This window comes from Dermacentor andersoni, chromosome 6, assembly GCF_023375885.2.
Source record: "Dermacentor andersoni chromosome 6, qqDerAnde1_hic_scaffold, whole genome shotgun sequence".
NCBI classification, from domain to species: domain Eukaryota; kingdom Metazoa; phylum Arthropoda; class Arachnida; order Ixodida; family Ixodidae; genus Dermacentor; species Dermacentor andersoni.
Genome location: NC_092819.1, coordinates 23,530,356 through 23,545,006, shown reverse-complemented (window position 1 = coordinate 23,545,006; position 14,651 = coordinate 23,530,356). Strand labels below are relative to the sequence as shown.

General features: G+C 46.8%; 1 protein-coding gene across 1 annotated transcript in view; it reads right to left on the bottom strand.

Annotated features, from left to right (window-relative positions):
• LOC126521378 (cubilin-like) overlaps nucleotides 1–14,651 on the bottom strand; it is a 259,243-nt gene that overhangs the window by 50,983 nt on the left and 193,609 nt on the right. Inside the window, exons 3-4 of the mRNA XM_050170068.3 lie at nucleotides 10,508–10,685; nucleotides 1,922–2,130 (exon numbers count right to left, since the gene is read on the bottom strand). Coding sequence (XP_050026025.1) covers nucleotides 1,922–2,130; nucleotides 10,508–10,685 — 387 coding nt within the window. The remainder of the gene's footprint in view (nucleotides 1–1,921; nucleotides 2,131–10,507; nucleotides 10,686–14,651) is intronic.

Here is a 14,651-nt window from a genome sequence, read left to right as displayed (position 1 = left end):
TAACGAGGGGATGAGTGACTAAGCAAGAAAAAAGGAAGCACCTGAGAAAAGATGGTTAGAATGAAAAGGCGCAATAAGCAAATGACTAGCAGGGAGTCCATTCACATGGATTTTATATGTCGTGTGCAAGGCCATGACGATGTGAAACTCCATAAACGCAGGCCGGAACTACGGATAAAGGCACTTCCCCTAACGGCGCAGGCATATACCCAGATCTCGTTCGTTACACACTCTCTCTATAAATATATACTTCGGGGAACCGCATCAATACGACTTATTACTGTCTCGAAAGGTGCATACTAGAAGAGACGGACGCACATTTTATCAACCTGCCTCTGCGACGAATAAAAATAACGAAAAATTCGAGCCATGCAGTGAGCGAAGCGAGGATGTCTATAACCGTGCTATTTTGCCGATATACTCACGAAACTTAGCAGACAGCCGACACGGCCAATGGGCCTTCTGCTCGAAAACGAGCGAATCGTCGTGGGTAACACTGCGATTCGAGGCAGAGACGGGCACGCTAGCTTCTGACGCCAGTGCGACACGTGACGAAAGTTATTTTTGCTCATAGAGGAGATCGTAGTGCGTGTCGTATAGCTAACCAACATTTGCCGGATTAAGTAGCAGCCGGACTCCATGGCGAGGTTCTGCAACTCTCGAGATTGTATAGGAGTACTTAAACAACTTTTGCTTTTGCCCGTACTCAGCCGTAGAGCTGAGGCTTAATAGCAACCACAAAATGAAGCTTGCGAGAAACGGTAAAAAATGGGAAAGAATTCTCCTCGAGATTTAAGTAATCCCTGCGGGAGCGGCCTCCCTCAGAAGGAGCAACCGCTTATGAGGGAAAAATAGGAATAAAAGGAAAGAAGGAATTAATAAAGGAGCACAAAAAAGAAAGGATAACAAAATTTGGACACGGCACGGTGGCTCGATGGCTATGACATTTGTCAGCTGAGCACGAGGTCAGGGGTTCGATTTCCCGCCGCGGCGGCCGCATATCAATGGGGGCGAAACGTAAAAACGATCGTGTGCTTGAGATTTAGGAGCGCGTTAAAGAAGCCGAGGTAGTCAAAATTAATGCGGAGCCCTGCACTACCACGTCTCTCATGGCCCCAGTGTTGCTTAGGGGACGGTAACCTCCACGAACCAAATCAAAATAAAAAAAAAATATGGGAGGAAGGAAAGTATAGCGAAAATGGGTAGAGTGACGAAGGAAGAAAAGGAATAAGGAAAGAAAGAAGGAAGAATATAAAGAAGCGATGGACTTAACACGCGGCGGAAGGAGGAAAGGAAGAGGAAATAAAAGAGGAAGAAGTAATGACAGAATTAAAAAAAATTAAATTATGGGGTTTTACGTGCCAAAACCACTTTCTGATTATGAGGCACGCCGTAGTGGAGGACTCCGGAAATTTCGACCACCTGGGGTTCTTTAACGTGCACCTAAATCTAAGTACACGGGTGTTTTCGCATTTCGCCCCCATCGAAATGCGGCCGCCCTGGCCGGGATTCGATCCCGCGACCTCGTGCGCAGCGCAACGTCATAGCCACTGAGCAACCACGGCGGGTGATAGAATTTAGGAAGGCTACAATTAGGGGAGTTGTTAAAGAACGAAGGAAGGAATTTGGAAGAGACAGGAAAGAAAGAGTGAAGTAATGATGGAGAGGTAAGAATAAAAAAAAAGGAAGGAAGAGAGGAGGTTGGCAGTACTAGCTCCCAGTTCGCTATCCTACACGGAGTGAGGCGAAAACAGGCAGGGAAAGGTGAGAGTGAGAGAGAAAAAGTGAGGGGAATATAAGTTCCGGCAGATACAGCGGCCAGATACCGCGCAGTTAAAGGACGTTCTTAAACAGGCTACGAACGGGCTCGCGAACAGCGCGCTATACAGAGGTGATAGGTGAGGGGCGCCCACACACTCACAGGCATCGACGAACTGGTATGTGCCGTGGAAGACGTCGGCGGTGTCGTTCTCGTAGTCGGTGTAGAAGCCGATGACGAGCGTGCGGTGCATGGAGATGCGCCGCCGGGGAAACACGCGCCCGCAGTAGCGGCCCCCGAACGGCGTGCTGATCAGGTCGCTGCTCGGGTCGGCCAGCTCCGTGTACAGGTCCACGTACTCGCGGCTGCAGCTGCGTTAAAGACAAAAAGATGCACTGCAGGCCGCATCTCTTTTTACGCAAAGGGGCATCGCACGGGTACCGCGCAACGATTGATGCGCCAGGCTATACACAGCACCTGCGAACCCCGCCTATCTACAAATGCCACAAAACGCCCGCAAACTCGGTGTAGAATGTATTGGCGCCCCACTTATTGTTTTCTTATGTTGCCTTTCTTCGAGGATTGCGAAATAAGACTACATATTTCAATCTCAAATGTCTGGAAGCTGGGGCTAGCTTAGGCATTCCTTCTATGTCGACCTGCGTTGATCACAGTTACGGTACAGGCTTCGAGGTAGATTTAAAGAAATGTGAGATGAACTTAATAATTCACGAAATATTATACATTGCGGGTTAGTTATTCGTGATCTCTCTGGCGATTACAGGAAATTTTACTTTTTCGGTTGCTGGTGCGCGTATTTGCCAGCATGAAATGTCTGCTTTGTTTCGAAATTCGTATCTTCAATAACCCGGAGATATGGTTACTGCTGACACCACTTGTACTTCGTTTCTGTCGGGACTCGTGGCTTACTGCTGAATTATAGACTTAGCGACAGTTCATCCTGTGTCAGAATCGCGAACCACTGCACGGGACATTCGTCCGCATAGTTCACGTTTATGAATACGTTGCTTTCATTCAACCCAGTCTCCTGCAGGCTTACTTCTATTATAATAATAAATAAATTTACGTTCTCTAGAGCGTGTTTCTAGACTGCTTGTAGGCTGTTCGCATTAGTATTGAGTCCGCTTTTTCAATATATAAGTTCTACAATTTGTGAAGACAACATATACTTCCTAATGAAGTTTATATTTTGCCTTTTGAGACTCATAAACTTCCGCTTCAAGTATCTGAACATTAGTGAAGAAAATTAGTTAAGCAACAAGCCCACAAACTGTATGTAAACGACCTGTAATGTTCAGAGAAAACAGAAAGTTTGGACGGGGGGAGGGTGCTCGAGAAACGAGACGCCAATGGCTGGAACCAGAAGGCAGTCATCCGGTTTGCTGTCCTACACTGAGGGAGTGGTTAAGAAAGACTGAACACAGTTACAGTGACGTTTCACTTCGCGAACGCGGGTTACGCGCAAGCGTATCGGTGCTATTCGGTTTTTGTGCATTGCGCGTAGTCAGGTATACAAATGCTTTGAGTTTCTGTAAGTGTGGAGGTCTTGTAAACTATTAGGTGCCATTAGGAAAGATGGTAAGGCACTGTGAGGAAATGTACAATCTTTATTATTTCAAGCAATTTGGTAATGCACTATTCACACCATATATGTCCCCCCACTTCTCCTTCTTCCTCTTCTGGAGTCTCCTGGCCAGGCCAAGTCCGCTCCTTTTGCCGGCATTGTTCAGCTCGTGCCCGGCGCTTGGCGACGACTTCTGGGTCAGTCGACTAACGCTCGGCTTTTCGCCGCTTCCGTTGCTGATTCGTACTTCTCGCTCGGCGCTGAGCCTCTCGATCGCGAGACGAACCCGGTGCGTCCAAAGCGCACGCGGCACCCGTAGCAAATCCCAGAGGAGGTCAACGCGGCGGGCCTCCGCCTACTCTCCTCCTCCGCGACCCTTCGCCTCCTTTCTTCTTCTCCGCTTCGCCCAACGCCACCTATACTTTCCTCTAGGTGACGTTGCTTTGCCGCGCCCTAGGCGCGCTCCTCCGTAGTTTTCCCGGCGCGCGATTCTCTTCTCCGCTTCCAGGCGCCTTCCTCCTCCGGCACTTCCTTCCCTCGCGGCGACAAACATAATCTCGACGATTTCACAGACGGGATATGTGAGCTTGCGCGTAGAATGGAAGGAAAAGCGGGGCGAAGAAAGAGAAAGAAAGAACACACGCGTGCCCCCACGCGCACCCACACAAATATTGTTCAGACAAATGTTCATAGAGTTCCGATAGGGGTGTCCAATTTTTGCGATGATTGATTCATTCGCACTCTTGCGAGTTTGTCTTGGAAAACGAGTCTTGCTGCATTTTCTACAAATATATGCTAGGAACATGTAACGTGGAGAGGCGGTAACACGAGAACGAAAAGGCACGAAGAAGAGCATTATTGTGTTCCCGTTTCCTGCCGACTGCCCCTCATTATATCAGACAAAGAAGGTCCGGGAACCGACAGGTGTTCTCAAGCGTAGCAGACATCGGTGGAATAATAATATAAAATAATAAGTTTGAGAGTGAGGGAGCAGGCGAGTAATTTGATGATGAGGTTGTCTTCACTAAGCTAAGCGATAAGCTTGACTCAACAAAGTGTCGAAATTTAACGGTAATACGCCTTCGGTGCTCGTTTACCAGTACAACGTAATCGCTTCACGTCAGCTTAGCTTTACCAGGTGGCCTTACCATAGGGCGCGTTTTAAAAGCTCGCTAATGCATTATCGCTGTTCCTTTTCAGTTCCCATCAAAGTTGTCGGTTTAGCGCAAATTTTAACACGCTCTGCGTCAGAAATCGCCTCTTCACCTTTCCACGCCAGGATCGTTACACTTGAAAGCTGATGACTATTTATTTCTAGAACCGCCCGCTGGTCACTAGAAGCGGCAAGTGGACTTGACGGCGGTAAAGAGAACGAAGAGGCATGCACGAACGCATGCCGCTCCATCGATGATGGTCGGCGCATTAACGTTGAAAGCACTCGCACGCCTGCTAAACAGAAAGGCCGGAGGGAAAGTCCTTGAGCATCGAACTGGTTTCACGGGTAGGCCGTGTCTGCGCCTCATGAAATATTTAACGCCACTTGAGGAAGCCCCAGTTTCCTGCGCGATCTGCGTCTGCTCGCTGTCGTTTGCGGCCGTCGAGAGTCTGGCTGAGACGGTCGGCATAAGTTGCTCGCTCTCGCAGTCTTCCTATCTCGTTAGTTGCCTTTTCCGGTGTGTAGCGCTGGATTAACGCTGCGTTAAGCTAGCCCAGTCTCACGCCCTACTGCAGTTAAGCGCTGACACGTTAAACTCCCAAGTCGCCGGCGACTTCCAGCAAGCGAGTATGGCGGGGCTGGCCTCACCGCTGGTGCGCGTTTGAATCACCGAGGAAGACAGCGATCCAAGCAAGACAGGAGTTCACAGGAAGATGGAGGCTTGACGTGATGGAACAAGCTATGTCGCGTGGAACCAACGTTCCGACAGGACGACCTGTCTACGTCAAAGCATTGGCTCCAGTGACTATTGCCTGTTCGACCACTGTTGATCACATGAGGAAGGTTTAGTGGAGAAAAGATGGAAACGTCTATCTGAAGCCTCGTTGCTCGTGCATCCATTCTCCTATTCTACACTGAGGAAAGGAAGAGGGGCAAAGGGGGCAAAAGGAAAATTAAGGATGGAATGGAAGCGGGTGGAAAAAAAGAGAGCGTTAATGAAGGCAGAAATGTAGGGAGGTTAACCAGAAAACGTGCGACTGGCTACCCTAACAGGGAAAGGAGAGGACATAAAAAATATAACTGAGGAAAAATTACGATGATGTAACTACACTGTCCAGCGCCCTGCAGACATTTTGCTAGGATTTTTTAGTGTGAAGAAAGAAGGCAACAGTATCACTTGTGGTTGCGGTATATAGTGAGGTGTATCCGGTGGTATTTTTACAGAGAATTCATTTACAGACGGATTCATTAGGTTCTCGGTGTCTTTGTCTAACTCCGTCACGGAAAGCTGCCATCGCCATGCTATTATGTCCACAATGTGGTCAAATGAATGTAAAATGTCGGGGAAAAAAAAGTCGAGGCATTGCGTGTGGCAGCACTTGCGTACGGACTGCGTGCTGGGGCCTTTGTACAGCTTATATCACTCCAAATATGTACGGTTCAGTATGAAGATTTTAGACATTCTTTTTCTATTATACCTACTTAGCTCCCCGTAAGGCAATATTATACGGCTGTTTAGTTACAACTTAAAATTGGCAACGTATGTGCATGCGAATGACCCACATATTTACGGGCATGGTGTTTCCCGTTTTCCCAAACTTCTAAGCGCCGCGTGCTAAAGTAGACCTAGCGCAGAGCTTGACGACGCACTTTGCCATTCTGATGCTGGCTTTGAAACTTCTGACAAAGACTGTATGCAGAAGTATTGCTATCGCAGTACTGTTCCACCTCTGTTACATAAATCAGTTCCTCCTGCCCTCTGTTTCAGCCATTCGGCAAATAAAGGCGGATGACTTTCTGGGTCACATTCTCACAGAGAGCCGTTGCAACTATGACGATACAAAATCCGGAACGGCCGCTTCGTGGTCGGTTTCGTTTCCACAAATATCGCAGCTGTAAAATTCGGCATAGCGTCAACGCGCTTATGCGCTTATGTGGGCGATGGTCATAAAAATTCTTACTTACGATGCCCGACGAGTTATCTCGACTCGTATAATACTGAAAGATGGCGTAAAAAGCACGCGACCGAGACTAGCGAAATTACTTTCAGCTTCTGCCCTCCGGTTTCGCTTCGAACTGCCTTCCTTTTCTTTTTCTGGGTATGTGTGTGCGTGTGGAGTGAAGTCGCTGAACTCCAATGGAGACGGGGAAAACGCCGAGTGCCTTGCCGTGAAGTCGGATAGCACCGGCACGACTGCGCGGTGCCAGAAGGAGTGCACGTAGTGTTGTGGAAGCTGTGAAGTTGCGTTCATTAACTGATGTGTGCAGTCTCACATCTAACAGACCAACGAATGGCTGATTTGATGGCACTGCACAAGGTTGTATACAAAGAAGACGGAAAGGTCCCAGGAATATGGACACTTGGTATCACCAACTGCAGGCGAGCAGGAGAAGAAGCCTCAGAGAGAGCAGCTAACGTTTCGATGAGGACAATTTAGTGTGTCAGGGCGAAAGACCGCGTCAGGGCTATTCTGGTAACGTTCCGCCTTTGTTACATAAAGTATTTTATAAACATAAAGCATGTTTATGAGTTATGCAATTGCTCTGACGAAAGAAACTTCTATTGCGAGAACGTTGCCTCCGGAATCTGGCTCATCTTGTTCACGCACGGCTGGTCAATCGCAAACTTCGCAACTGTGTCACCGGCTATTCTGAAAGTTTTAATTGTCACTAATATATAACTAGATCACAAAAAATATTTAAAAAACACGATGAGCATTTTGGCACTGACAGCCTTAAGTTGAGCTATAGGTCTTTGCATAGAGCATTGAGCATTTATGAGTTAATGCGCAAGGCTATAAGTGCTAACAACTGACATCGTAAATGTGGTGCAAACGATAATCAACCTGCCGTAGAGTGACGCCAAAAAAAAAAAAAAAAACAGGCGAAGCTGTAAGCACGACGAAAAGATAATTGAAAAGCACGCTGTGGAGTGTGCTGAGGAATGAGAAAAGAATTTTAGTTTTCCCCGATTGGCTAAGCATCGAAAGAGATAAGATTTATCGTCGCGTTCGAACTCCTCGGACGGTGTCCTAATTATATGCTGGTGCGACATGTTGGTGCGAAGCCACACCCAAGGCAACATTCCTGCTGGGCAGGAGGAACAGCACCCTGGCAACTACCAGGCGTCTCACAACGCTGGCACGGTGAGGGTCGCCGCCAGTGACGTTGGAGCCGTCGAACCTCGATGACGCACGAGATGAAGTCGACGGGAAACCGTCAACGTTTTAGAGGGCATTTGGTGAAATGTTAGACAACGCTAGCTCGACGTTCTTTTTTCCCTTTCATTCGGTTCAGATGAAAGCATTCGGACAGCAGCTGAGCAGAAACGCTGGTGTACTTATCGTACACATGCGCACAATGCTCATCGCTCCGCCGTCGAACCGATTGAGCGGAGCGCTGGCTGTGCGTCCACTTCGCTGTCGCCGACAAACGCGCTCCGCGTGTCTGGATATACTTTCGAACCCTGTGTGCGCGAGCGGTACATGCGCCGTCGATAGGAGGACATCACGACGACAACGGCACGAAAGCGCGTCGAGTGTCCGTATTATTAATGCGAAAGCATTATATGCTCCACGAAGCGGAAAATCAGCCGCCCTTTGTTATCATCCGACGATACCGAAGCCCATGTGACTGAGTGATGACGTCACATTCCAGGCGCTAGACCTGCTGCTGCTCGCACTCTGAAATCTCGTGGCGAACTCGTGGAAATCTCGTGGAAATCTCGTGGTCGGTATCAGACTGGCGCCGTGGACCACTCCCAAAATTGAACTAAGGTGGATTACAATTTGTCAAAGTGAATTGAGGTGGGTACAAATTAGAGCAAGGTGGATTAAGTTGGACTGAGGCGGTTTAAAGTGTATTAAGGTGGATAAATCTGGATTAAGGGGAGTTAAGGTTGGTACAAATTAAAGCAAGGTGGATTAAGGTGGTTTTAATTTAAGGGGATAACTTAGCCAAGTCTTCATTCTTTCTCATTCAAATCACATAAGGATACTTCAGTGGCTCAATTTTTGCTATCACAACAAAAAGTGCACCAAAGTTGTTTGCTGTCCAAATAGCGACTCAATGTCACAGAAATGTATTAAAGGTCGAGAGGCTTAATTTATTTAGTTTTAGAGTTTCGGCCAGAAGGCGTTCGCACAGACTCCTGGCACAAACCTTGTACGCCATAACTCAAAAGAAAATAAATTAGCGAGTACCTACCTAAAACAGTCAACTATTGTAAACGCAATACTTTGAATAGTATTCTGATAAACATTCAAGGGACGAACTCGGCAGGATCGTCTCCTAAGTTGAGCATTCAATACAAGGAAGTACGTTATCAGCGAAAGTAGAGTTGCTCTTAAAGATATATATATAGCGATGTGAAATCTAGAACAAGGTTGATTGCTTGTGTAACGCCTAGAGCAACTCATTGTTAACCTTTTTCTAAACCTTTTTGCCTCTTAAGGTGCGGGAATCATTTGACAGATATCTAAGAAAATGAGTCTGAGGTAGTGTCGACAACACTGGGTAGCAGTTAAATACTACGATTTATAAGCGCAGAAAGCGCTTAAATTTCGCCAATTTGTGAGATACGTAATTGTCCTGTGCATAGTAGGTTACAATCAAGCAAACTGCAACGGCGCCCGCTGGCCACTCACGATGCGTTCTCGAGCAGAAGAAACTTCGCGAACTCGTATCCTGATTGGCTCACGGAGACCTTCACGACGTTGCTTGGAATTACTGCGTGGTACATAAAATTTTCCAGCAGTGGCCGAACATTCGCATCGATCCGAGGCGCACTTGCCACTGTAGCGGACGGATACACACGTATATATACTGTGCGATCTGCAGACAGTGATCGTTATGCGAGTATTTATGGGTAGCAAAAGAACGTGCCCATGCATCGTGGTCAGAATCTGTGCCGGGAACAACTTTGCTGAAATCCGAGAGGCGGGGATTCTAGGCCAGTGCCGAAGGGGCGCGAACGCTGGGTTATTCGCTTCGAGGCGGTCATCTCCAAGCCACGTGAAGCCGTGCGATATCGCCTTAGCCTCACATTTGCGAATGACCTTTTTGTTGCGTTAGGTATTCCAAGCGTGTCTTCACGTAGTATCGCTGCACGCGCACAATTTCGCATTTTGTCGAGCCATCGGGTTTTTCACGAAGGAAACTTCGCAGCTGATAAAAATTAGGCCAAGTCAAGAAGAATTCTGGACTGAGTTTAGTTAAATTATGGAATAATGCCACAGGCACGTGGCAAGTTAATGTCATTTTGGCACGGTGCAGAGCAAGAAGCTTTCAGCGATCCAACGCTCTCACACTCTTGTAACGGCGATGCTACCCGTAAACCTGCTTGATTGTCACACGTTGCCAAAACAGATCCGCCGAGATGTAGCCATTTTACAGACACCCAACAAAGGATGGGGCTTTGAAAACTCTATAGGCGTCGTTTATGTGCGCTCTGGTGAAGTGACCACTATTCTTCTTCTTTGTCGCTTTCGGGTCAGTGAATTTGATCAAACAAAGGTTAACATATTTTTCTTTCTCTCTAAATGTCCAGGTCCTTCACAGAGGTGCAAACACGCTCTAAGTTTTGCATTCGATGAGAGCCAGTGCGAATTTCTGCGTTGGTGGCGCCGGCGCAAGTAGTAGCTTTAGTACGCGTCACAACACTTTCGCATTTGGGTTGTTATGAATGCAGGAAAAGTTACCCGAAGTGCTAGACTGAGCTCCTGGTTCCTTTAAAAGGACGTCTAGTCTCGGCGATAATCAACTAACTAGACTTAAGCAGATTTTATTGTTATTGAAGCTACGGCGAGCTGGAGCGGGAACTTGCGCACACCGTGGCCATTCGTTTGTATTTCTTCTCCAGCTTGCCACGTCGGTTCTTGTGGTAACAGTGGCTGCTTTACAATTGAAGGCTCGTAACTTAGGAACTTAGGAATGCAGCTCAACTTAATGTTCGTCTTTATGCTGTTCCTTTTAATTAGAAGACAGCTATACCGCGGACAGTACTCACTCTGGAGAGGATCCTCGCACCCTGAAGCGGGTGAAGTTGATGTCCACCCTCTCGTTCTCCTGTGCGATGAAAGTGTAGATGCACTGCCTAGAATGGCCCAGCGGGTTCTCCATGTGCGGGGCGCTGAAGCTTCCGTTCTTGGGGCCGTCCGGGTTGCTGATGAACATACGGTCACACTCTGCACGAGAACGGGAGAGAAGAGGCGTCACTAACGATACTAGCCTTTACTGCAAAACGAGCGCCAACGTTTCACGACCAGCATTGAGGAAAACGGGGAAGTTTTAGCCTTCCTAAGTAGACGTTACTATTTACGGAATACCGAAGACGGACGTTGGGGCCTCCTTTTGATGATGAGCTAAGCCAGAGCGCACGGATATATTACTGCAATGACCGACTATGTTTTACATAGCTGGTGAGTAATGGCGTGAACTGCAGCGTGATCGTTGTGTATTGCGACCCACTCTTATTGTACTTCTGTAAAAACACTAATGCAACACTGAAGCCTTTCGAATGCATTGTTACTAAGCGCAACTTCACAAAATGGTGCTCCCAGCGCTGCAGCTGGATGAAAATGAATGGGCGGCTAAAGTGCACGAGTATTTGTACCTCAAAAGCGTTGACACGCAATGGAGGAACAGTACGAGAAAGTTGACAACCGAGTACACTGTAATTGAAAGTGTAAATAAACAACCAGGAATGATTAAAAAGAAAGTGAGAGAGACAGAGATAGTAAATTGGACGCAAATAATCGAAACAAAGGAGACCGCGGGCACTTACGAGAGTGGTAAGAAAGAAATTAGAAGGGAGGGTCTGTACGATAACACAATGGGTAGTGCCTTGCTATCAAGGCTCGAGATTGTTGCCTACGGACAAAAAACAAACCGGCACAAATATTCGCCACAAGATGAGTCTGCTGCAGCAGAAATCCGGAGACCACTCGGCACATTCGAATGAAGTGCGAAGGAATTCACTCAACGAGATCCGTGGGTAACGTACGCCTTCCAGAAGCACTTGGATTCGAAGCGGATGGAAGCGACAGCCGGTCAGCAGTCGAGATAAACAAGAGACGTTTAGAGTGCTGATGGAAAGAAAGCAGGGAGAAGATTGGTGGGATTGAATCCGTCAAAGGCACATGTAGCGGTACAAGTTAAATATAAGTGTTTTAAGGAACAAAAAAAAAGTATTAATGAAATATATACAAAATTTTGGAATTAGAAACATGTAAGCATACCTGCTTAATTCAAACAGGCTAGGTGACTATTTGTCACTGCCTCGTTTCAAAAGGGGGGCCAATAACGTTTTTTTTTGATAATCTGCCACCGTCTGTGCCTTCTTTTGTTTAACTCAGTGTTCCGTAAACTAACACGTATGCACACGAGGTCAGACCTCTCTGTTCTAGTGCGCAACACTTGCGTAGAACATGATGTCAGTGCCAGAAGTATACAGAACATGCCTCTGGTGCATCCTGCCATTCGGGGTGACCACCACAATACTCTCAATCATCGTCCATCCCTGAGTCAGCCCACCTCCAGTACTTTGCGAAATACTATGTTCGTATAAAATTCTGCGTGGTCTCTAACCATCGCAAAACACTGTAGGTGTTACTATTTGCGACGACAGGACAACTTACGGCTTGTGCATATTATGAACAGCTAGCATCACCATTTTGTATACCGAGTAATTAATTTTTTTTGTCTTTTCCCGCACATTTGATTCATAGTTTGCATTGGGAAGGCTACCAAGCGATACCTATCTGCCCCGCTCTGGCAAACATTTAGAAGCGTATCGGTTATTCGTCTCTCTAGGTAATTCTTCGCACTCAGCTTCTGTATTGTGCCAACTGCTTCAATCAATGAACTAATTATGTAATTAATTCAATAATTCATTAGGTAATCAATTAATTAATTCGTTAATTGATTTGTTCGTTGAGTTACGCTATATTGCGTTAACAAAACTAAATTCCGATTGTGGGGAATGTGCTGCACTTTTTTATACCATTTTCTTTTGAACTGAACTTAGCCCTGAAATTAGGATATAGCCATGTTACTAGTGTTTTAGATGAAGACATTAAAAAAATCTTGATAGTCAGTCAGTTTATGATGACTTATTTACATTTATGTATTTTGCTTGGCGTTCCACCCCTGACGTATGTGTCTTGTCCACTCAAGTATTTAATTTCGTTGGACTTCTAATACACGTGTTCAGTTGCTAAAATTTAAGTAAGTAATGATTGTATGTAGCAGGTAGAAACGAAAGCAGGAAGCAAAATTAGAATACCTAAATACTGTTCAGTTCAGGCAAACACTGACGTTTCTAACTTTTCTTGCGATTAAACCAAAGCAAGGAAAGTGCCTGCTCAAAGAGAAAGTACTGTTACACATAACTGGAACAAAAGTAGGATTTCGTAATGTATCATTACGAAATCCCGAAGCATTGTGGCAGCAATGGTTCATAGTATGTGAAAGCAGCAGCCGAGAACGCGAAAGAACGTGGTTTCAGAAACCGAATGCCTTGCTATGCATAGCAAGGCACTCGTGTTTGTCTGCTTTAATTTTCGTCCGTGTCTCAACACTTGCGCTGCCTTCAGAACAACAATGAGCACCAGCTAGCCCAACAACACCTCCCGAGTATGTATGGCGAGATAACCACGACACGGAGTTGCGCAGATTGCAAGATCGCATGCGGTTGTGTAAGACACGGCGTAGTTTAGCTCATCGGCAGCATCAGCAAAAAATAAAAAAATAAAGAAAACGACGAAAAAGTGTCCACAGCCGCCTAAGAATGGAGTTCAAGAAGCAGCAGTCTCATAACCACTACACGGTGATTGGCGCAGCATAACCTCGAAAATCATCTGACAACCGAGGCCAAAAGGAGGCAGCCTGGCTTTCATCGCGCCGAGAGAAAACATTCCAGGCGTCTGTGAGAGGAAGCCCGTTTTTCATCAACTCGGAATAGAAGCGAGCGCCGCCGCCTGTTGCGCAACTCGGAGTGTTCCGTCGTTCTTGAAGACCACAGAAATCTTGACGGTGAGCGTTTTTCTTTTTCGAGCAAGCCTGAAGCACAGCGTCATTTTGTAGATACACAGGCACCAGAGCGCACTGCATTGCAAAGAGGGCATGACGATACAGTTATAGCAACGCAATTACCTTTCATTTATTTTCTCTCTCTTTTTCTGACAGCCCTTTTCTCGTTACCGCTTTCGCTCGCACGACGAGGGGGAAAGTGCTTTGCATCACTTCTTTTCAAGCGCTGTGTTCGATTGAAGTACAAGGTTTAATCACCACGATCATTGCTATCACATTCACTGTCACCATCATCATTATCATTATATAGACGGCCTCTAGCTATTCTAGCTAACCCAACACAGAGCAGCGTCTGTCTAGTTGTTCTCCTCCGCTTCCCGTTCTGTCTTGCGCTCTGGTTTCCTCTTAACGCTACATCACTCACATTGTGTGCGTATCGCGTTGACGATATGCGCCCTTTTTCCAAGCATTCGGGTATCCTACCGCCCGAACACCTGGCCTCCCGTGAGCGCGCTTGTGCCTATTTTGCTTTTACCGGCAGACAACCGACGCCAGACCTAGTTTGCCTCCTCCCACAGCAGCGGTGGATGCTCTACCATCTGTGGTTTAGAAGATGGGCACCCCCGTAGACCACGCCAATAAATTTCTATAAAGCCCCATTTCGAGATCAGAACCACCCACAAACAGCCGAGCACCAGACCGGGCCACATCTCAACCCATTAAAACCGGTGGGTTTCAGAGGCAACGAAACCAGAATACAGTAGTACTTTCCGCATGCGAGGCAAATTTCCTTCCACAAGGCCACTGGTGCGTACGAGGCCTTGGCTGTATACCCGTCACTGTTGCAAAAAATTCGAAGGACGGATCGTCCATCAGAAAACAAGCCCGCACACGGGTTTTTTGAAAAATTACACGTGCTAAAAATGGCTTGAAACCGCGTAGTAAAGAGAGAGATTGATAGAAAGAGGAGCTTAATGATTAGGAGACGCACAGAGGTCGACCTGGGGCGCGTTCATCTAGCCAGTTATTCAGCCCTGGAGAAAGGGAAAGGGGAAAGAGGGCAAGAGAGAATGAATGAATGAATGCTGGGGTTTTACGTGCCAAAACCACGATTAGATTAT